The sequence below is a fragment of the Pelodiscus sinensis genome, chromosome 7 (assembly GCF_052426305.1).
Source record: "Pelodiscus sinensis isolate ZL-2025 chromosome 7, ASM5242630v1, whole genome shotgun sequence".
In the NCBI taxonomy this organism is placed as follows: domain Eukaryota; kingdom Metazoa; phylum Chordata; order Testudines; family Trionychidae; genus Pelodiscus; species Pelodiscus sinensis.
Genome location: NC_143058.1, coordinates 27,854,009 through 27,878,140, shown reverse-complemented (window position 1 = coordinate 27,878,140; position 24,132 = coordinate 27,854,009). Strand labels below are relative to the sequence as shown.

The window sequence follows — 24,132 nt, the reverse complement described above, 5'->3', positions numbered from 1 at the left end:
TGCCCAGCTCTGAAAGCAGCACTGCCACCAGCAGCAGTACAAAAACAAAAGTAAGGCTCTGCAACCCCTCTATAATTGCAGGGATCAGTACTCTACCATCATCATGAAATTTCATAAAATCCTACAACCATGAAACGGACCAAAATTGACCATGAATTTGGTAGGGCTCTACTTAAAATAAGAGGATTTTTCAGATTGCCCTAAAGATGAGTAGACTTTTCATAAGTCTAACTGCCTCATTCCACAGCCAAATCACTCCTATGAGTGATTATCTACCACTCTCACATCCTTCATTAGAATCACTGTCCCAGAGAAACACAACTGGTGGGAATGGGATGGATAGCAGTGTAGTTAATGATCTTCACTGAGCCCTGACCTACTTATAATTTTAAAGTTCAGGCCCAAGCACAGGGGTAGGCAATAAAAAACCAGCAGCCCACAGGGTTAGTCTCTGGTTGACCACCACTATGTTTACTTGCACCTTTGCAAGTATTGGAGGATCACAGCTCTGGGTGGCTGTGAACTGCTGTTTGTGGACAATGTGGTTGGAAGATGGGGGCCTGCCGGCGACTAACTTTGGAGAATGGGTCCGGCCCATGGGCCAGAATTTGCCTACCCCAACCCAAGCAATTTGAACTAGCAACAAAAGTGGACTGGGAGTGAAGGACAATGTGCTCTGTCTTGCTCAACAGGTGGCCTGCTATAAGATGCATAAATGAAAGCATTTGCATTGCTTCCATCTCTAGCCTCACCGATTACAAGTTGCAGTTCATCATACATTTATCAAACGTATTTGTGTTACGCCCCTCCTCTCAAACATTTCTTCCATTGTCTATTATGTTAATACTATTGTATTTCCCTGAAAATAGATTGTATGTTCTTCGGGGCAAAGAATGTCTTTCAACATAGGCCTAAAAAGCACAAAGCACAACAAGGCCTCTTGATGTTATAGTGATCATAAATGATAAAAGTAACTGCAAGAAATGATAACTTTTCCTAACTTGCGGTGGAAGATATTTTTCACCAGCAATGCAACCTTAGGATCTAGGTTTCATGATGGATCCAGAAGGGCCACAAAATTTGCACCATTTTGATCTGAAGAGGCAGACTGCTTCAGCAGAAAACATCAAAGATAATTCTTCAAAGCACTTTCCCCTTTCCAACTCACATAATACGAAGACAAAAGAAATTTAGTTTGAACCAACTGTTCTTTATTCATATACTGATCTGGTGCCTTCTATGAGCACTAGATTCACATATTTATACTCTTAAAAGCAAGTGCTTAGGTGCAGACACTCTCTCTTCACATATCTGTGAAGTAGTTAAAATGTTTTGGGCAACATTGTAATACAAATAAGGCAATAATATTAATAAATAAAATTGTGAGTACAAGGCAGAAGTTATTTCACATATTTCTTATGTACTAAAGAGCACTGCAGGTAACCTTAATTATTTTCAACCTTTCAAAAAAATGGATCTTTACTGGTGCTTCACTGTGAGCTCTCTAAAGGTAGATTTGTGTTGGTCCATTTGCATGTTCAACTTATGCTGTCACATCAACTTGGCTGACAATTATCTCCTGAATGGAACCAGGAACCATGTGGTCCCTGAACACAATAATGATATATGCTGTTTTATTTTTCAAACTCATATATTAATTGACATTTTATAGAGCTAAAAATAAATAAATAAAGTGCTCTATGCATTGCGCAATTTTAAATGCCATCAGAAGCCTATTAGGGCAAATGCTTTTTAACAGATTAGATTCCAGATTTACTACAGTGCAAATTCAGCAAATGTTCTTTGGTAAGTAACATGACTGAGAAGTTAAAAAAATTCTACATATCACAAGCTAATGTTAAAAATGAAACAAGCACAAGCAGTCTGTCTACATGTAGGGTTTTCACATCAGGATAAATGTACTGATGCAACCCCCTTGTGTAAACACATTGCACTGGCGTAACAAGTAACTTGCACTAACCATTTCTTTTTTTTACTGTTATCTCCTCTTTTGCACTGAATGTTTGTTTAGCTATCAAATGTAGGGCCCAATCTTACAAATCCTTGTTAGTAAGCAGAGCACTTAGTATTGTGAATTGTCCTATGTACTACACTGTCTACTAGGGGACTGTAGAAATGGGTTAGAACATGCTAAAAAGTATTCAGAACAGGACTATCTGGTTTGAAAAGTGTCACGTGCCAGGAAAACCTGTGACACTATCAATACATGCAAAAAGCTGTGTTAGTACAATGTTAAAGCTGCTATGTTAAACTTATTTAAGTCAGAAAAAGTACAAATTAAGGTTCCTACAGAAATGTAATAGGATTGCACTGTACATATATATGGCCTCTTCAGAGAGCAAAAGCAAAACATTTTCTAGTTTATCCTAAGCTTTCATTATTAAAGGGTACTTCATATCTGTATAAGGAAAAGAACATTTAACAAAAATAAAACTAATCTTTGTACACTTAGTCATAAATAAAATGGAATTTAGATCTAAAAATACTGTCACGGGTAATGTATATATAATCTTATATTACAACTATAAAACATTAAATATGAAATTTAGAATATTTAATAAATAAGTTAACAAATAATAAAACTGCAAGTACATAAGAATTCTCATGATTTTTATCTTTAAAGAAAATTGGTTTCATAAGTATTTGTCAAATGTTAAACTACCTTAAAATAAAGCAACCGTTCGGTTGTACTTAAATTCCAAATTTGTGCATTTAATAAGTCCTGAATTCTGAAATTGCTATAACTTACATATAAGACAACAGTAAGATACTAGGGAAGCATGACAGGCAGTGGTTCCATAGTGACAACAGCCTAATTATTGTGTAAACATCATGGCAAAGGACAGTTTTAAGTAGGGATTTGAAGGAAGATAATGAAGTAGCGTTGCAAAGTTTTACAGGAAACTCCTCCTCCTATGCATGAGGGGCAATAAGGGAGAAAACATGAAAGTACTTGTTAAATTTTCAAACAAGTGGACGATGGACACTTATAAACCACCTCCATGAGAAGAGTAGCTAAGATCATTAAGAATGCAGCTCTCAGCGCTGTAACCAGGTTCACACAGGAGCTTTACAGTGCTGTAACTTACTGTGCTCGGAGGGTATTTTTTCCACACACCTAAGCTAGAAAGTTACAATGCTGTGAAGTGCCAATGTAGACTTAGCTCAGTGGTTCTCAAACTGCGGTCCACAGACAGCCGCTTTCCAGGTGGTCCATGGTCTGCTTTCCAGGTGGTCCCCCTCACCCAGCACAGAGAGCCCGTGCTGAACCTCCAGCCTCCCCCTCCTCCCCCCACGAGGTTGGAGCGCCAGCGCTGGCTTCCCACTAGAAGGGGGAGGCGGAAGGGAGGGAAAAAAAGCTCCGAGCCTCCCCACCGGATTCGGCTCAGGGGGAAGAAGTGGATCCAAAAGCAGTTTTTCTTTTAGCAAGTGAAAGGTGGGGTATTTGAATTCAGAAGAGGTGATGTGGTTAAAGCAACGGGCTGAGAAAACAGTCTTTGCAGCAGCATTCTAATTGGACATGAGCAAGCAGGATTTCATTAAGTCATAGGAAAGGATGTTGCAGTAATTGAGATGCAAGATGACAGCCTAAACAATGTTCACGCTAATCTTTTTCATTCATGTGCAGAATACATTTTGTGTGTGCACCAAGGCATGCGTGAATGTGCACTGCCAATAGAAAAAAAACTAGCTGCATTAAACGCACAGTTTCAACGGAACACTGAACCGGAACAGGATTTCTGGCAGCATGGATGGAGAAGAATGGTCATCTCTTAGAACACTCTGAAAGACTTAGGGCCATGACTACATGACCCCTGTGAGGTAACAGGTGGGATTATTTGTTTTGCTTATTTCATTAAAGATGGAACAGACTAAAGCATGTTTGAGAGAGTGGAGAAGGAGAAGGCTTGCAGACTAGAAAGGGAAACAAAGCCAAGGGGAGAGGGATCACGTATTTGGCCAATCTTCTCTAGGTAAAAATTGGTGAAGTGGATGATGGGGATAAGTCATGACTGATTTGTAAGGAGAATTAAAAATGGATGACACAAGAGGAGCAGCATAAATTCAATGGCCCTTTGAGTGGGCAGCTGGTGCTGGTTCAATGTAGAGATGAGGGCAAGGAAGTCTGCAGCTAAGGAGTCAGATTAGTCATGAATAGGGAAGCTGAATATGAGGGGGATATATGGGAAATGTGAAGCCAGTAAGAGAGCCAAAACTCAAAGTAAGAGAGAAAGGCCAATGGGAAAGTGTTAGGTGAATGGTAGTTGTCAGCAACTTGAAGGGGGCAAGAAAGGACAGTTAGATGCAGAGCTATTCAAAGAAGGAGAAAGAGTAAGGGGGAAATACTGGGAGTAGCTCCAGCCCATCACCCTCATTTGATTCTGATCCAGTGTGGAGAGCATGAGATGAAAGCTAAGAAATGACAGTTGCGGAGACAGATTCAGACAAAAAGATCCTGGTTTTTGTAAGAGCCATGAGCTAGGAGTAAGCTGTGAATAGATTATTTTAATAAAGATGGAGGTGGTTGTTTCAGAGACAGCAAGACAAAAGGAGGTAGGTTGAAGTAAAGAGGTGGATGGGTGTGAACTTGGGAATGGTGATATAAAAGGGGAAGAGGTGTTTACAGCATTCCATGTAGGATGTGCACAGAGTGGGGATGGAGGGAGAGCCACAATTAGGGTCAATGTCAGGGTACCGTTATTTCTTTCTTGAAGAAAATACAGTAGACTTCCGATAATTCGGCATCTTTTGGACAAAGGTGGTGCTGGATTATCAGATTTGCCGGAGAATTGGAAGGTCCGGTACAGCTGCATGGCTTAACAGCTGGCCAGGACACAATCTCCCTCCCTCTCCCCCCCCTCCCCTTGACGAGTCTCCTCTGTGCTGTAACCTGATCCTCCTCCCTCTCTCCCCCCCCCCAACCTTATGCTCCGTCTGGTTACAGCCAGCACATGTCCCACTCCCTCCCCCCCCCCCACCTTGTGCTGAGCGGCAGGCTTTTTAATCAGCTGGTCAGGAGCGCTTGGCATTTTGGAGTATCCGGAGTGCTGAACAGTTGGATGCCGAACTATCGGAGTTTTACTGTACTTTTTTTCTAGCTAAGAGAGGTGTAGTAGAGCTAATATACTTGGACTACAATAGGGAATTTGACTTGATACCTCATGGAAAACTGTTCGTTGAATTAGGAGGGATCAGTCCAAAAATAAGGAGAAAAAGCAGTTGGCTAAAGAGAAAAAGCAATGGGATGTGCTGAAAGGTGATCTTTCAGACTAGAAGGAAGTGATTAGTGGTGTTGCTGTTGGAACCAATCTTATTTAAAAGTTTTATTCATGATCTTGGCACAGAAAGTAGGAGTATGCACATAAAGTTTATTGATACAAATACAGAGGAGTATTGGAACATTAATACAAGAAGATCTAGCATACCCTCAAGGCAAAAGTGACAGAAATGGGATCAAATCCAGTAATACAAAGTGCAAGGCCATGTACTCAAAGCCTAATAAGTATTTCTGCTACAAGCTGGAGCTCATAAATAAAAAAATGTAGTTGGAGAGAGACTTTGGTGTATAAGCCAATCACAGGAAGCCTCTGTATCAGCAATGTGATACACTTGTGAAAAAGGCAAACTTGATATAAGGATGCACGAGGTGCTTCATTTCTAGTGGAGAAAAGTGTTAATACCACTCTATAAAGTACTGATAAAACCTCTTATAGAATACTATGTACAATTCTGGCTCCCTAGGTTCAAGAAAGATTAATTCAGCCTGGAACCTGTGCAGAGGACATTTATTAGAATCACTGAAGGAATGGAAGACACTGGAGAAAGTTGGCTTGTTCAATCTAGCAAAAGAAAGGGAGGGAATATGACTCTTCTTTATAAATACATAAAAGGATTAATACCAGGGATGATGAAGACGAATTGAAACAAAAGGACAAAGTTGGCACAAGAACAAATGGATATAAACTGGCCATGAACATATTCAGACTGGAAATTACAAGGTGGTTTCTAACAATCAATGAGCTGAGGTTCTCGAACTGCCTCCCAAATGGAGTTGTGAAGGCAAACAACATAATTAGTTTTAAGAGAGCTAGACAAACATATGAGTGTGTCTATGAGATTGAATTGCTTGTGATGGTAGAGGGTGGACTCAATGGTGCTGGTGCTCACTTCCAATTTATGTCCTTTGGTAATAAAAGCTCATCCTCTCTGGTTTTAGCTGGCCACCTCTCTCCCACAAGTATTCTGTTTTGTGTTGTTCTAAAAGCCCCTTCCCTCTGAAGCATCAGTGATAGAGATGTGAATTTGGATGGGCAAGGCCTGTGGTGCAACATGATATGTATCTTTCCTGACCATTTATAGCATGCCTGCTTTAGAAATTCACCAGGTAATAACAGGTTTCAGAAAAGTGTAGATCCAATGGAATTATCCTGTGACACCAGATTCGCAGCCAGATGCCTCCTGGTAGAGGGTTTACGACTAAGCACACCTATCTTGTTTATATAATGCACTGTGAAAATCTGTGCTCTGCAAGTTGAGAACCACAAACCAAATCTTTTGTTTGAAGACATGGAGAGATTAGACAAGTGTTATCACCTGAAACCTAACATGGCGTAAGTACTTGCTGAAACTTTTCAGGTCTAGAATAGGACAAAGACTCCCTTTTCTTATTCAGGATAAAGAAACGTCAGGAATACAGGTCTCTTTCTCTGAACTCTGGTGGCATCTCCATGGCTCTAAGGCAAAACAAGGGCACTTCTGCTTTTTTACAGGCTTTTGTGCAAAGGGTACTTGATAGGAGAAGGAGAGTAGATACAGGTAAAATGTAGAATTGGATGGAATAGGACAATGCTGTCTAACATCCATCTGTCCAACATTATGGCAGACCCCACTCCTGGGGCAAGGTCATTTCTTAAATTCAAGCTCTCTAGATGTGGGTCTCAACCATTCTGACAAATTTGCTGACATATTGTAGAAGCATGATGCACTGCTAAGGAGGAAGTTATGCTACTCAAACTGCCTAGAATGACAGATTGGCAATGTTGGGAATGATGTAGCCTGTGGTACAGGGGTGGGCTGTAAAACCCTAGGAGTGCAAGGTGGCCTTTGAATTTCTGAAAGAGTGTAAACTACTGTCCGTTCACCACAAAATAGTTCAATGCCCTCAAAAGGTAAGTCCTGGGTTGTGACCTGAATTTCCCTAGGGAAAACACATGGCTTTAAACCAGGATTCTCTGTGCATCACCATTGCTGAGACCACAGATCTGGCTGTGGTGTTGACAATATTTAATGGACTTGTCTGATTATTTCTGAGCCACTCCCAGATGTCACATGGAAGTTTTGAGAGTGAGGATGTCATTCTATCCTAGGTCAAGTAGTCATATCTGGACAGTAGGGGCTGGCAATTTGCCGCTCGCAGTTGTAGTGAGGCAGATTTTTCTCCATGGTGCAGTATCCTTGCGGGTCTTTGTCTTCTCCACTCTTGTCTTTGAAATCCATCTGAGAGACAGGATGTTGTATGATGCTAGCTTGCCCGCTACGAGGACACTACTGCTCATCTCATCTGGGTTTAAAGAGACCACTATATATTTCTCCAGAAGATGAACTTACACGTCCTTGTAGAAAATGGTAGGTACACCAACATATGAGACTCTTCTTAACACAAGATGTCCCTACGGGTGTATATCTTTCAATGGAAATCCGTCCATAGTGAGACAACAGGCTTGAAGCCTACAATTTTCCAATTAGTCATGTGGAGCAGCCCTGTAAAGAAGAGAGTGGGCTCAGAGAATCTGTTCATCAATTCTCAGCTCAGGCAAGATTCATTCAAGGTGGTTGTATACAAGTGAATCAGAAGAGTACTGAAGTGTTTTGGGGTGGGGTTTTTTTTTTTTTTTTTTTTTTTTTTTAAGATTTAAGATAATTTAACCAAAGTGAAAAACTAGTGGGTCAGACAATTGCCATGTTCTGTCTTGTTGCCACAGAAGAGCAAACAGAATTGAGAGAGGGACAGAGCTGCCCCACCCTTTATGTTGCCTTTGAAAGGTAGCACAAGGAAACACAGAGCACTTGTGCAGCCCTAACAGACTCCGATATTCAAATGACTCCAATCTCATGTGCTTAAGGTCACTGGCACGTACAGAAGGATCCACAGAGGACAACTCAAGAAAGAAGTTACTCACCTTCGTACAGTAACAATGGTTCTTCGAGATGTGTCCTCATGGGTATTCCACTGTAGGTGTCGGGCTTGTCCCGGCGCCGCAGATCAGAGACTTTCAATAGTTGCAGTCAGCCTGGCCGCACATGTGCAGTTAGCGTCTTGCGCCATTCGCACCCTTTGATTGCAGCAAGCGGCCCAGCTCCCGCCAGTTCCTCTAACCACTCTGTTATTGTAATGAGAAATAGACCAAGACTCTGGAGAGAAGGAGGACGGGACGTGGAGCACCCACGGGGACACATCTCGAAGAACCATCGTTACTGCACGAAGGTGAGTAACATTTTCTTCTTCGAGTGGTCTGTAGGTGACTACATAGCAGTACTCACAATTCGCTTCAGAGTCAAGGCTTGTCAATGACAGAGTACCGCTGAAGCCACAGAGGAATCAGTGGCCCACAACTGCACTATAGCATAATGGCTCATAAATGTGGCATTCGATGACCATGGAGCTGCTCTGCAGATGTCACGCAAAGGGACCCCCCGCATGAAGGCTGCTGACGTAGCCATAGCTCTTGTGGTGTGTGCTTTCGGGGAATTTGGAAGGTTTCTGTTGCAAATGGAATAGCAGGTAGTAATGCATATTACTACGAGTTTCGCAATGCGTTGAGATGACAGGGGATTACCTTTAGACCGGTTTGCTAGTGATACTATTAGGCGGTCTGATTTATGCCTGTCCCATGTTCTATCAATATAGAAAGCAATTGCTCGACGTATGTCGAGGGTATGTAGGAGCACTTCTCGTGCAGAAGCATGGGGCTTCAGACAGAATGAACATAGTACAATTGATTCATTGACAAATGTAGGGTGAGCCTGCAATATCACTGAATCGTTGGTAAAAGACGCGTATGGTGGCGTAGCCATCAAGGCTTCCAGCTCACTAATCCTGCGTGCGGATATGATTGCCAATAGAAAAACCACTTTGACGGTGAGCATGTGCAGAGAAGTTGTAGCTAATGACTCAAAGGGAGGATACATTAGGGTATCCAGCACCAAGTCCAAGCTCCAGGTGGGTGGAGGCGGCCTGCATGGGGGATTGAGACTTGTCAACCCTTTCCATTAGTCTTTTTGTGGTTGGATGAGCCAATACCGAAAATGCTTCTATAGAACGGTAAAAGAAACTGATTGCTACCAAATGAATTCTCCAAGAGGAGATAGAGAGACCTGATTGTTGAAGGTAAAGAATGTAATAGGGGTGGTGCATATGAGGATCTGGTGTAGTAGTTGTGATGCATGAGTCAATCTGTTTATCCGAGCACCAGGCTACAAATATCCTCCATTTAGCAAGGTATGTTGTTCTTGTAGATTCTCTCCTGCTATGCATTAATACTGTCTTTACTTGTTCCTAACAGAGCTCCTCAGCCACTCTGACCCAGCTAGGAGCCATGCCATTAGATGTAGAATTTCTGGTCTCGGGTGAAGGAGAGAGCTGTGGTTCTGAGACAGCAGGTTTGATAGGAGGGGAAGAGGGGAGGGTGGTTGTAACGACATCCAACATAGAAAGGGATACAATGGTTGCCTCGCCCATGCTGGGGCTATGAGGATTACTTGTGCTGATTTTCTCTAACACTCTGAGTATCAGTACAGTTGGGGGAATGCATAGAGCAGGGGCATATTCCAACGAATCAGGAATGTGTACTCTAGGGATCCCTTCCCAATTTCCGCTCTTGAACAATAGTGGTGACACTTCTTGTTCTCATAGGTCACAAACAGGTCTATCTCTGGAGACCCCCAAAGGCGGAAGATGGTGCGAAGTATGTTGGAACCAATCTCCCACTCGTGATAATGTGGGAAAGGTCTGCTGAGTGAATCTGCCACCTCATTGCTCCTGCCAGGTAAGTATGATGCTACTAACGTGATGTCGTTTCAAATGCACCAATTCTACAATAAGACTGCCTCCGCACAGAGCGATCAGGAGCATGCCCCTCCCTGTCGATTTATATAATACAGTGTTGCAATGTTGTCTGTCAAAACCCTGACGGTTGTGCCGGCAAGGTAAACACGGAAGTGCTTGCATGCATGGAATACTGCCCTGAGCTCGAGGAGATTTATGTGGAGGAGAGACTCAGAGATTGACCACTTGCCCTGAACTGTCATGCCATTCATATGGGCGCCCCAGCCGGTGAGGGACGCGTCTGTGATCACTTGATTCAATGGTTGTGGCTGGTGGAACGGAACGCCTGCCATGAGATTGCACGTTTTGGTCCACCACAACAAGGATGCACAGACATGGGTAGGAGGAGTTACAATCTTGTGAATGCTGTGTTTTGACAGAATATATACCGATGCCAGCCAATGTTGAAGACAATGGAAGTGAAGTCTTGCATGTTGAACCACGAACTGACTGTGCTGGCTGGCTCAGCAGGAAGAGAGTGGGTGGGAGACGCTCTTATCTTTTTAGGCACGGCTATGTCAGGGGAAAAAGCCCTGTGCTTCTGCATCATAGCCAACTGTGGTCTCGACATTGGGCCATTGTCCGTTTGGAGTGACTTATCAAATAAAATCATTTTGAGGCGCACTTCTCTGTTCCAGCATGCCCTAGCAGTTGGCTTGCAGCAATGGGCACACTACTGCAGTACATGAGCCCTCCCCTAAACAGCTGATACATGCCAAGTGACCATCAGAGGCTGGCATGGACTCGCGACAGAGGGAGCATTTCTTAAAACCTGGTGATCCAGGCATGTTGAAGTAATCGCACTCCCAGAGAGTTTTAGTTGTCTCTCATGTGAAGGAAACTTTTGAAAGCGGTACAAGAGCTACTACTTTAAAAACAGTGAAGCCGTAATGCCTCAACGAAACAGTTTTTTTTTTTAAACAGGCAAGAACTTCAGCAATAACTAATAAACAACTAACTAAATCTATCTTTACAACTATGTTTATAGGATCCTGACTGGATGAGAACAGATGAGCTCCGTCTGCAGCTGAGGATGGTTGAGAGGAACTGGCGGGAGCCGGGCTGCGCACGACAATCAAAGGGCGCAAATGGTGCAAGACGCTAAGTGCGTATGCGCAGGCTGGCTGACTACAGCTATTGAAAGTCTCCAATCTGCGGCGCTGGGACAAGCCCGACATCTACAGTGGAGCACCCACAGGGACCACTCGAAGAAGAACTAGAAGTTACATCTAGGTACTAGAGATGTTAAAAAGTAAGTAACAGTAACAGTGTAATTGTTTCAAAATTTCAGTAGTTACACAGTTAAACATGCAGGAGAAGTCAGCTCCTATCTGCCTCCCCACGCTACTGCATCTATATCAGAGGCAGCAGCATGAGGCAGCAGGCTTTTAAAGCTGGCTCCCTATGCATACTGGCTCCCACCTCCCACCCTGCGCTGCTGCCTCTAATACAGAGGTAGCAGCATGGGGCAGCAGGAGGCTCGCTGGGAGCCAGCTTTTAAGCCAGCTCTTTGTGAGCCTGTGTGCAACCATGAATGTTATCCCTGGCTCATTGGTTAACCGATACATTTTTACATCCTTACTAGGTACTGGATGCCATTCATACATGTCAAAATTTGGGGATTGGGAGGGAATTGAAAACACAAGTAAGAATTCCAAAATAGTCAACAATTGCTCACAAACAGTCCCATCAAAATTTGCTTCACCAAAGTTATACAAGATTATGACTTTCCACAAAAGCGACAAACTGTCATTTCATGGGATGAAAATAATGCATCAGTTATTCATGACTATCATCTAGATACCACCGACAATTGTTCTTGTGTAGATAACAAACGATGGCCATACTGGGTCAGATCAAAGGTCTATCTAGCCTAATATCCGGTCTTCCGACAGTGGCCAATGCTAGATGCCTCAGAGGGAGCGAACAGAAACAGGTAATCATCAAGTGATCCCTCTCCTGTCATCCATTTCCAGGTCCTGACAACCAAAGGCTAGGGGACACTACTCCTACCGACCCTAGCTAACAGCCATTGATGACCTATCCTCATTGAATTTATCTAGGTCTTTTTTGAATCATGTTGACATCCTGGCCTTTACAACATTCTCTGGCATGGAGTTCTACAGGCTGACTGTGCATCTGTGTAAAGAAGTACTTTCTTTTGTTTGTTTTAAACATGATTTGTATTCATTTCATTTGGTGACTCGTAGTTCTTATGTTATGAGAACAAGTAAATAACTTTTCCTTATTCACTTTCTTCACACCAGTTATAATTTTATAAATCTCTATCATACACCCCCTTAGTCGCCTCTTTTCTAAGATGAAAAGGCCCAGTCTTTTTAATCTCTCTTCATATGGGACCTGTTCCAAATCCCCTAAATTTTTCTTCCCTTTTCTGAACCTTTTCCAATGCCAATATATATATATTTTTAGATGAGGTGACCACATCTGTATGCAGTATTCAAGATGTGGGTGTACTATGGATTTATATAGAGGCAATAAGATAATCTGTCTTATTCGCTATCTGTTTTTTCATGATTGCAAACATTCTGTTTGCTTTTTGACTTCCACTGCACACTGAGTGGATGTTTTCAGAGAACAATCCACAATGATTTTAGTTGTAGCTAAATTAGTCCCCATCATTTTGTATTTATAGTTGGGATTATTTTTTTTATTGTACATTACTGTACAGTTATCAACATTAAATTTCATTTGCCATTTTGCTGCCCAATCACTGAGTTTGGTGAGATCTTTTTGAAGCTCTTCAAAGTCTGCTTTGTTCTTAGCTATCTTGAGCAATTTAGTATCATCTGCATTTTTTGCCACCTCGCCATTAACCCCTCTCTCCAAATCATTTATAAATAGGTTAAACAGGACTGGTACCAGTACAGAACCTTGGGGGACACCCTAGTTACGTCCCTCCACTCTGAAAACTTACCATTTATTCCTACCCTTTGTTTCCTGTCTTTTAACCAGTTATCAATCCATGAAAGGATCTTCCCTCTTATCCCATCACAACTTACTTCACTTAAAGAGTTTAGATGGGGGACCATGTCAAAGGCTTCCTGTAAATCTAAATACACTATATCCACTGCTTCCCCCTTTGTACACATGCTTGTTAAATCTCTTAAAGAACACTAGTAGATTAGGAAGGCATCATTTCCCTTTAGAGAATCTACACTGACTATTCCCCAACAAATTATGTTCATCTACGTGTCTGACTATTCTTAACTATAGTTGCAACTAATTTGCCCAGTACTGACATTATATTTACTGGTCTGTAATTGCCAGGATCACATCTGGAGCCCTTTTAAAATATTGGTGTCACATTAGCTATCTTCTAGTCATTAAGTACAGATATTTTAAAGGATAGGTTACAAACTACAGTTAATAGTTCCGCAATTTCCCATCTGAGTTCTTTTAGAAATCTTGGGTCAATGTCATCTGGCCCTGGTGACTTGTTACTTTTAAGTTTATCAATTTGTTCCAAAACCCCTTCTAATGACACTTCAATCTGGGACAATTCCTCAGACTTGTTACCAATAAAGAATGACGCAGGTTCAGAAATCTCCCTAACATCCTCTGCTATGAAGACCGAAGCAAAGAATTCATTTAGTTTCTCTGCAATGACCTTGTCATCTTTGAGTACACCTTTAGTATCTCAGTCATCCAGTGACCCCACTGGTTGTTTAGCAGGCTTTCTGCTTCTGATGTACTTAAAAACACTTTGCTATTACTTTTTGAGTTTTTGGCTAGCAGTTCTTCAAACTCCTTTTTGCCTTTCCTTATTATATTTTTTACCCTTAATTTGACAAAGTGTATGCTCCTTTCCATTTTCCTCACTAAGATTTAACTTCCACTTTGTAAATGATGCCTTTTTATCTTTCACTGCTTCTTTTACTTGGTTAAGCCAAGCCACAGTGGCACTTTTTTGGTTCGCTTACTGTATTTTTTAATTTGGGAGTATACATTTAAGTTGGACCTCTATAATAGAGTCTTTGAAAAGTCTTCAAGCAGCTTGCAGGTATTTTACTTTGAATGACAGTCAACACAATGAGTGACAGTCACTGCGGATATATTATACTTCAAGAAATATTTCATCAGAAACTTCCTACTATATAATTCACACTAATGCAGTCAATACATACATATGAAACAGTTATTGTACTGCTATTACAATGCCAGCTCTTTATATAAACAAATTCTTGATACTTTCTTCCTTCTTCAGCAGGATACAAAAGCCAAAAGAACAAGCTCTTTAAAATAAATGCTGCTTTGCACTTAGAAGGTAAATTTTTCATTCTTTACACAGTGGTTCAGCTAACAAGATATGTTCATAACTCTCAATCTCAGCAACTGGAGTGTAGCGCAGCAGCACTGAGTCATAGGTAATTCCTGTCTTTTGATCCATGAATACCAAAATCTGCATTTCTTAACACATTATCTGGCCCTTTATACAAATATTTTCTAGGAACTTGAAAGTTTGTTTCTGTGAAGATTTTGTGCACCTCTTTAAAAAAAAATTCACTGTTTTTACCTGTACTTGTCTGGTAACACATCCCCACTGATGATGGTGTCAGCCCAATCCCACATATAGTATAGGAGATGTAAATGTCAAGTTCCACAACAATTCAAATCCTTGCCTACCTGATATGCCATTCTTGCTGGTGTTCAATAAAGCTACAGATGCTGCAGAAACTCTTTTATTATTCACAGTCTGTCCTGGTTTCCTTGAGGTACATTCTTCACTATCACTGTCCTGTAAATTTAGTAGCCTTGGCTGGAAACACTGCAGTCGACATGATCGGATATTGCTTAATATTTCAGAAAGCGACAGTTTGTTTTCACAATGTTTATTGGAAGCATTGGTCCGTGAGAAATTAGAAGAAAAGTCTACAGTTTGGGAAGAGCTTGAAAAACTATTTAGCATTTCAGGGTCTATCTGTTTCAGGAGAGGATCATGTTCTGTAGATATTCGGTCCATTATAACCCTGATTTTAAAAGAAAAAAAAACAGACATTAAAAAGAGATCACACAACTGAAGGACGAAAGGGCTAAGAGGGCCAAAAGAATAAACGCAATACCACTCTACCTTCCACCCCTGCCAATTCGCCTTCTGGCAAATCCTATGCATCTTCTTGGAACCGTAAGGGTTGTGAGGCAATGCCTGTGCCTCAGCTTGTCCAATTCTGCCAGTTCTGAATTCTCACATGAATAATTAGTTTGGTCCAAACGAGGCTGCCGAGAAAAATAACATTCAATTTTGCAGAAATGTATAGCATTCGTTTTGAGTCAAGAAAACTATGAATTTATAATACTATTTCTTAAAAGTTAAGAAATGCAGACTGATCTAGAGATGTAAAATCTTGGTTAATTGGCTAACCAGTTGAACATGAAGTGTAGGCTGTTGAAGACAGGGGCTGCTCTGGGTGTCCAGAGCTGCCCATTTGCAATGTGCCTGGGCTGCCGTGAACAGGGACAGTTCCAGACACCTGGACGCTTACCAGTTAACCAGAACAGGTAAGCATCACCCTTACCAGTTAACCTTTCACATCTCCAGTCTGATCCAAATAGTCAGCTCTTATGTTCTCAAACTAATAGTTCAGATCACAAAGCTAAGGGGCCAGACAACTCTTTTTTCAGTGAAAAAAGTATGCCTATGCCACAAAGAGGTGGGAATTTTGTTCTGGTGGGGGATAGTGCCATAATATATTTATTTTCTTGATTGCACCAGAAAAAAAGTGCAGTAAAAATCATTAATCTGATTAATGGAAGAGCAGAGGAGGAGGAAGTTGCAGCCAAATTTTTGGGGCTAACTGGACCTAATGACTAAATTTAGTAGTAAACCAGGGATGGCACTTGCTGCCAGCAGTCAGAATATTCAGCAAAACTGAAGAACAAATGAACCAACCAGCCACTAGGGAACTGGAGATGGATGCAAATGTACAACCCAATATCCTGATTAAGGGAAGGTATCTGCAAAGTAGAAAAGCTCTAGAGTAGTAACAACTGCAGAAACCTGGAAATCACCTAAGGCTACAAAACTATGAGATGTACTCAAGAAAACCTATGGGAGAGAAAGAGGAACAAATTCAGAGAGTTTCATGACCCGCAGTGTCCAAAGAAGGAAGCAAGTCACTTGGGAGACTGTTGAGATACTTGAAGACTGGACAACACACTTGTTCTACTTAGTCGAGATCTAAGAGCCTCCAGTAGACTTTTAGAGAGAGTACACATTCTATATTCTGAGTATAGTTAAAAAAAAGTTTTGTGTCTTCTGTACCAACCAACCCAGTTTGTTACAGGAAAATCATGTAATTGAATATGATGTCTTTTAAATACTTGTTATGTTTTAAGATTAATCTTACAAAAAGAAATTTGTCACTACCCAGCCTCCTATGTCTCAGTGAGACATGCAAAGAGAATGGATCCCTGTGTAGGTATGGTAGCAACTCTCCTCTAGGGTACTCTGTAGTAGATGCCTCAACAATATCTGGAGCAGCTGCCTAATGAGTTACCTTACTGCCACTGGATCTAAGGTGACATGGCACTACAAGATCAGTCTCAGTTCTGTCCCGCTATATGCATTCAAGGCTGATAGTGTTAAGCATCTACAACTATTAGTTATTTCAAAAGGAAGTTTTAAGTGATCAACACTTATGACTAACTGCCACTGTTTCAAACCAAGGCATCTGTCTCAAGCTCTGAGGATTGAGTCAGCCAGTTTCCAAACTATACTGGTATCATATTTTCCCTCTGGGATGCAGCAGCCTATGCACAGAACAGGAAGAAAAGTGCAAAAAGTTTCATAGATAACTTGCGTAATAATGGGATACATGGCTTTCATATGTTAAGGCTCAGATAGCATGATGCATTTTTTCTTTTCTTGGTATTTCAAAATAATGAAAGAAGAACAGAATTGTATTATTTCGCATCTACGTCATTACTAAAATACTGACTCTACATTCTAGAAAATCACAGAAGTATGCTATAAACATATGCTATACAAAACAGGTGAATATCTATAGGCTTAACAAAAATTAATTTCAGAAGCTGAAAATAAAACATTTTGGCAGATATTTCTTTAGTTTATGCTGATGTGTATTTCAAATGCTAATTATTGAACTTATTTCTCCCATCCCTACACAGCTGAGGCGGTATGTCAACTCTTACGGTTGGACATTTTTCTAAAATGCTTCAAGTTTGAAGGCTGATGTACTACCTATGTCTAGGAGGTTATACGACACCATCAAAGAATTTTGTATTCTTTAAAAAGCAGGATAATCTCAAAAGAAATTCACTTAGTATTAATACATTTTGATGTAACCCAGGAATGTACAACACAAGGCATTTTTATAAACATACAGTTGTCTTTCTTGGAGTGACAATTTTTCTGATGAATATTGTTTAAAAAATTAAATAGTCCTTTTACAGCTCATTTGATGTGTGCCTCTCCATGATGGGGAGAGAAGGGCTGTCATTTAGGCTATGTCTACACTACAAATTTTCTCGGCAAAAAGGTGCTAATGAGGGATTCGTTTGCATGAGTCACGATTTCATTTGCATATTTTCTGCTGATCCGTTTTTGCGCAAAAACAAGCAGTGTGGACGTTTTCTTTTTGTGCAAAAACCCCTTTTCCCGCAAGATGGGTAAACCTCTTTTTTGGGGGCACAAGGATCTTGCAGGAAAAGGGGTTTTTACAAAAAGAAAACGTCCACACTGCTTGTTTTTGCACAAAAACCCCAGCGTAAAAACGGATCAGCAGAAAATATGCAAATGAGATCACGAATCGTGCAAATGAGTCCCTAATTAGATATTTTGGCTGAGAAAACTCATAGTGTAGACATAGCCTTATAGTTTGTCCAGTTACTGAATAATTTTGGGAAATCAAGAATTTGAGGCATAGTTATCTTTCCCACTGTGAATTATCTGGTGCTTCAACTGAGCCAATTTTCATGCTGTCTATTCTAAACAATTCAGGCACCTTTTACAAGTTTTATGATTTTCCATATAGAATGTTACAAAGACATTTCAAAAATAATCTAGTTGTCTTCTGTATTTTAAAATTCAGTTATTTGAAGCAAAAAAAAGAGCATAATTAATGAAAATTTACATACAGATGTCAGATTAGCATTCAAGAAAGAACTGCTAAAAGGAAAATTACTCTATTTTAAATATTCACTGCAATTTATTTAACCAGAATCTTGATATAAAAAATAAATCTCTATTAACTGTAAAAAGTTCTTCGACTTAAGTAGATTTATACAGCAATTACAATAAATAATATTATTTTAGTAATTTCTGCATGTGTACTCTTCGATGACTCTACATAGTTTCACAATTTAAATCTCCGGAGTTGTCCTAAATATTAACAAATCTAAACCAGAATTTCTCAGGACTTGCCCACACAAACATTTACTTTGCATTTGAAACAGGATTAGATCAAAGCACTTTAACTATCAGTGCACATCAGCAGGGTCTATATGAACAGTTAGAACACAGGAAACTTTGGCAAGACAGATTCACATCCCACCTTATTTGCGTAGACAAGCACTTAAATAACTGTGTTATCAAATGGCATTTCCAGGGTGCTAACTTAGAACCCTTTATATTTGTACCACAATAAGAAGGCTGGGGCGGGGGGAAAATGTAGCTGGGAGAATCGGAAAAAGCAAAATTCTGTGTTGCAGTGATGTTTAATTTGATTAGCTAGAAGTGCTATAGATTATCCTGAGCATCCACTAAATGTCCAATAAGAAAGCAGGGGAGATTTAATATTTAAAATAGAAAAAAGTTAAGTCTAAAATGAAAGGCTGTTGTGAAGATTTTCTTTGGGATTGAGCTAACATTTATCTAAAAATTTGTCTAACAATTGTCTAATTGCTTAGGTCAGAGAGAAACATTCCCCTTAACATTAGCATGCTGCCAGTAAACTACTAATACAACAACAAAAATTCTTACAGCATAATACTGGCATCCCACTCTTCTTCTGAAAGCGCAAGATCCATCGGGATCATTTTCTTCTTCAGGTTCCGATACTGGTGATGGTATCTAAAGCACAAGCAAATTCAGATGGGATGTGTCAGTATACACATTTAAATGGTTAACCAATGAGCCTGGGCTCATCAGTTAACCTTCACAGTTACATCCAAGGCCCTCTTTCTCCTCCCCGCTAAAGGAGGGGGGGTGGAAGGAGGAGGGAGCCTGTGTTCGCAGGAAGCTGACTTTTAAGCAGGCTCCCCATGAGCACTGGCTGCTGGAGAGTTGCCTGCCCCCTGCACTGCTGCCTCTGATACAGGGAGGTTCCAAAGAGGACGGAGAGAGGCTGTTCACAGTAGTGACGGATGGCAGAACAAGGAGCCATGGTGTCAAGTTACAGTAGGGGAGAGGTCTAGGTTGGATATTAGGAAAAACTATTTCACTAAGGGTGAGGGGGCTAAAGCACTGGAATGGGTTACCTAGGGAGGTGGTGGAATCTCCATCCCTAGAGGTTTAAGTCCTGGCTTGACAAAGCCCTGGCTGGGATGACTTAGTTAGGACTGATCCTGCTTCCAGCCCTAGGATTCTATGATTCAGTGTGCAGGAGAGAGAAGGGAAAGCAGACGGACAGGTGGCTCTGCAGGAGCTAGTACTGGTGGGGAGCCAGCTTAAAAGCTGGCTCCCCACCAGCACTGGCTCATGCCTACTCCCCTGCGCCTGCCTCTGATACAGAAGCAGCAGCGTGGTGGGGAGGGGTGGTTCCCTCAACACAGTTACTCATTTCAGTAGTCATATATTTACAAAACAAAAAAACAAACAAAATAACCGATGCTATTTCACAGGCCTCTAAGCCACTTATAATTAATAATAGTCATAAGCAATTAACTGCGTTGAGTAATGCTACTCTGCATTTATATAATGCTTTGTATTCAGAGATTTTCAAATAGCTTACAAAAATGGATAAAAAATACAAATTTTTTTGGAGGGGGGACAAGGCACAGATAATTATGTCAACATTTCCAGGGTAAAATAATAAATCAGTGGCAGAATCAGCAATAAAACCAGATCTCCTAACTCCTAGTCTTGTGCTTAATTCACTGGGGATCACAGCTGTCATCCTAAGTTATTTATTTTAACACTTAAAATGGAGAAAAAAATCTTACCAGAAACATTAGAAAAATCTAAAACAGATGAGATATCATTTCCAATATAAATCTATAATATACTATTTTTGTAGCAGCGTGTGTCAGAAAAACAGATGGTGGAAGAGGGTCCTCCAAATGCAAGGGCACAAATAGCTACACAGAATTCACTAAAATGCAGTGCATTTGAGACAAAATCTGGATGACCATAAAACAAGTTCTCATAATGGGAAATTATATAGTGCTCTTCTTTAGTGGATCTCAAAGCTTTTTTGAAAGTTGGTTTAATAAAGAATATAACGTATATCTATTTTCCCCCAGTCACCTCCTCTAATTGCTAAGCCTCTCTGTCCTTGTCAAAAATACTGAACCAACCTCAATTATTTTACATGGGCATGTTATGTGAGGGTTTATCTAAACCTAACTTTTATTCACCATTTCTTATCAGGAGAACCATATATCCACTTCTGAGGCTAGGTCACTTAAAGAGAAATCAATTTTGATTTTTTCTCCACTTGTAAGTAAATTACTTGTATTTTAGTTTAGTTAAAAATTACCTGTGGAAAATCATCTTCATCTGAACTGTGGAAGTCATACTGTTTTATGTCACTTTTACTGATAACAGGCAACGGTTCAGTAGTGGGCTGCTGAGGAGTTATTACACTCTCTAGTTTAGGCTTCTTTGGATACTTCTTCTTTTGACGGACATCTGACGCCTCTTCCTTTAGAGATGGGTGATGAGGATGCTGTTCGTATAGCAGACAAGAAAGAAAACAAAGTATTTCTTAATTCATTAAAACTACTCTACTCTTTTCATTAAGCATATACTTGGGAAGCCATTATTGCAATCGCAGAGCTAAACAAAGGACCACTGAAATATCTTTTTAGAATTCAAAAGGAACGGGAGGTGTGGATTTTTTGGACCAACTGATTTAACACCCTATAGTTCAGTGGTTGGCAATAATTTTTGACCAGGGACCACTTCAGAAATGTTTGAAGTGGCCCCAGGCCACTTGGGAAGGGGGAGGGAGGTGCCTCAAGTACAAGGAGTGGGACTCGGGTACTTCTGTGCTTCCCCCCAACAGACCCTGAGGTTTGGGGGTGGGGAGGTGCGTAAAGTCTCCTTAGAGAGAACCGCCAGCTGTTCTGAACACCTAGCAGTTCCCTCTATGGTCCATGCCCCTGGTAGTAGGAGATTTCACGTGACCCCCTACCCAGGTCAATAAGGGCTTTCTAAGCACCACACACTTTGGACAGGGGCAGGGTGGGAGGAGACTTTGCGCGCTTCTCCCTGCCCCCGGGCCCTGATTGGCCTGGGGACAAGGGCAGCATGAAATCTCTCGCTCCTTGCTCTTTGGCACGCGGCGCTTAGAATCAACTGCCAGGATTGTCTCTAAGAGCTGCCCACCCCCCCGTTCATAGGCCCTGAATGGCGAGCAGCAGGACCTCCGCAACCTTGGTGGGCCGGATTCAGCCTAAGGAGGCCCTTTTGCGCACCCCGACTATAGCTCAAAAACCCATTCAGGTTGTTTCCAAAACTCAGTATCCTAAACCACAAAATTCTCATAAATATTTTAAAAATTGTTTGAGATGTGGAATAAAGAATGGTGATGTGGGTTTATTTAATTTATTTTTAATTTCATCACTCAATTACCTTTTATTTAGAATACAGTGCTAAAGATATTACTATTTCATCCCAGAAGCTTATTTCATCAAGATTCATCTCAAGTATGAAGCTTGATCAGAATCAAAAACTTTACTCAAAAATAAATACTTCACAGCAGTAGTTGAATTTCAGAACTTTCAAGATGCTTTAAAACTTTCACAGATGCTTATTCTCAATCATTCAAATAAGACACAGTTTGGCTATTAGGGAAGCAAGTTCTTTTAAGACTTTGACTTGTCAGCACCAATGGTGGATTGTAGCTTATGTAAACAATGGAAGTCAGTTTAACAATTTATAATACACAGCACAATGGATAGGTATTTCAAAATGTGGTCTCCCTTTCTAGAATGATCAGGAGGAGAGCTCCCCAGTTAGCCCAATAGAATCTTTAGCCAGGTTCTCTGAATATTAACCTGACCCTACACAAATAAAAAATGTACTTTGTTTATAGTATACTGTAACTTTGCCTTAACTAAATGAACAAAATACACACAATACAAGGCAAGTAAATTCTTGTAACAGAATGAAAGTAACTGCCTGCAAGTAATTTAACTAACCAGTAGATGCCACTAATGTTAACTAAAATCAGTAAGTCATAGACATAGTGCTACATTAAGAAATTATTAAAAATTCAAGTCTAAGTTATATTTAACACACACACACACACACACACACACACACACACACACACACACACACACACACACCTGATTAAACAATTGAAATAAACATTAAAATCACTCAATAAAAGCAGACCAAGAAATGAAAGTTCTACATGACCTATTTTTCCACAAGTGATGAAAACAAAGAAAAACACACCAAAAATCATATTCTGGAATAATTCTAGGAAGGAAACGTCAAACCACTTCAGAGTATCATAAATAAGGTTTTGACAAAAGCATTTTGGATATTTAATTTCTAAAAATTGTTTCATTATTATGAAATTGAAGTGGGTCCATAGCCTATATACTTTTACAAAAAGCAGGGTTTCTTTGACATACCTATTTCTTTCTTATGTACCAGAAAGAAGTTGTGACAGCAATCTATCCACTTTTAGTCCTCTTCCCACATTAAAACAACTTGACAACAGATGTGGTAATTTACTATATTTTAAATGTGTGGGTGCTGATGTCTGCCGCCTAATTTTTCTCTTTCTTGATGTGTCATTTCCTTTCAAAGCTCAGCAAAAGGAGAACCATCTGTCCAAACAGCATTCAATATGCAACACTTATTCTGCTTTGTCCCAAGTGGAAACAATAAAGCAAAAAGGAATTCCCATTTTCTTCCTCCCTCTACTTTCACCTCTTTTTTCTTCTCTTTCTTTGACTGAGGCCATGGAGGCCAACCAGTTTCAGGATTTCAGAGTTGCTCCTACTTTAAATCAGGTGCATAGGCAATAGAACTCCTCTATCTTTTCCTACTTTTCTATATTGATTTTTATACTATATAGAATTTAATTCTGTGCTTCACGATAATTAAATGTGATCTGGGACTAGAAGGACTTCTGGATTAAGAGGAAATATTAACAACTTGATCCTCTCCTGAATTACAAAATGCAGTTACCTAACTCTCATAACTTGTTCGAGATGTGCTGCTCATGTCCACTCTATTTATGTACGTGTATACTGTATGCATAGTAGTCTGAAGGTTTTTACTCTAGCAATACCACTTGGGCTGGCCATGGAGCCTACTTAAGTGGCTCCTACATGACTGAATATATAGGTTCCTGCTGACCAGCCACCCACTTCAGTTCCTTCTTACCTGAATAATCCAACAAATGGGAAGTAGGCAGAATTTGAAATGGACATGAGTAACACATCGCAAACAACAACAGTTATAAGAGGGAGGTAACCATTTCTTGAAGTGTTTGCTCATGTCCATTCTATGTAGGTGAATACCCACCTGTGTCACCAGAGACAGGGTTGGAGCTGGTTGTATCCTGCAATACTCCTCTACAGAAGGCTGCATGATCACTAGACTGATGGGAGTCTGCGTAGTATGAAGTAAAGGGTTGAACCAAGGACCAAGTGGCTGTTCTGCATATGTCCTGGATGGGCACTTGTGCAAAGAATGCAGATGACAATGCCCGAATTTTCATGGAGTGAACCAATAGTGCTGGGACTAATCCATACCAAGATGTGCTGGGTTGAGACTGGAAGCCCCTTCATTCTTCTGCTATTGAGACAAACAGCTGAGGAGACTTTCAAAATGGTTTTGT

General features: G+C 40.6%; 1 protein-coding gene across 1 annotated transcript in view; it reads right to left on the bottom strand.

Moving 5' to 3' along the window:
• The window catches only part of EPC2 (enhancer of polycomb 2), a 125,143-nt gene that overhangs the window by 16,553 nt on the left and 84,458 nt on the right, over positions 1 to 24,132 (bottom strand). Inside the window, exons 7-10 of the mRNA XM_006135681.3 lie at positions 20,806 to 20,994; positions 19,089 to 19,178; positions 15,219 to 15,364; positions 14,774 to 15,117 (exon numbers count right to left, since the gene is read on the bottom strand). Coding sequence (XP_006135743.1) covers positions 14,774 to 15,117; positions 15,219 to 15,364; positions 19,089 to 19,178; positions 20,806 to 20,994 — 769 coding nt within the window. The remainder of the gene's footprint in view (positions 1 to 14,773; positions 15,118 to 15,218; positions 15,365 to 19,088; positions 19,179 to 20,805; positions 20,995 to 24,132) is intronic.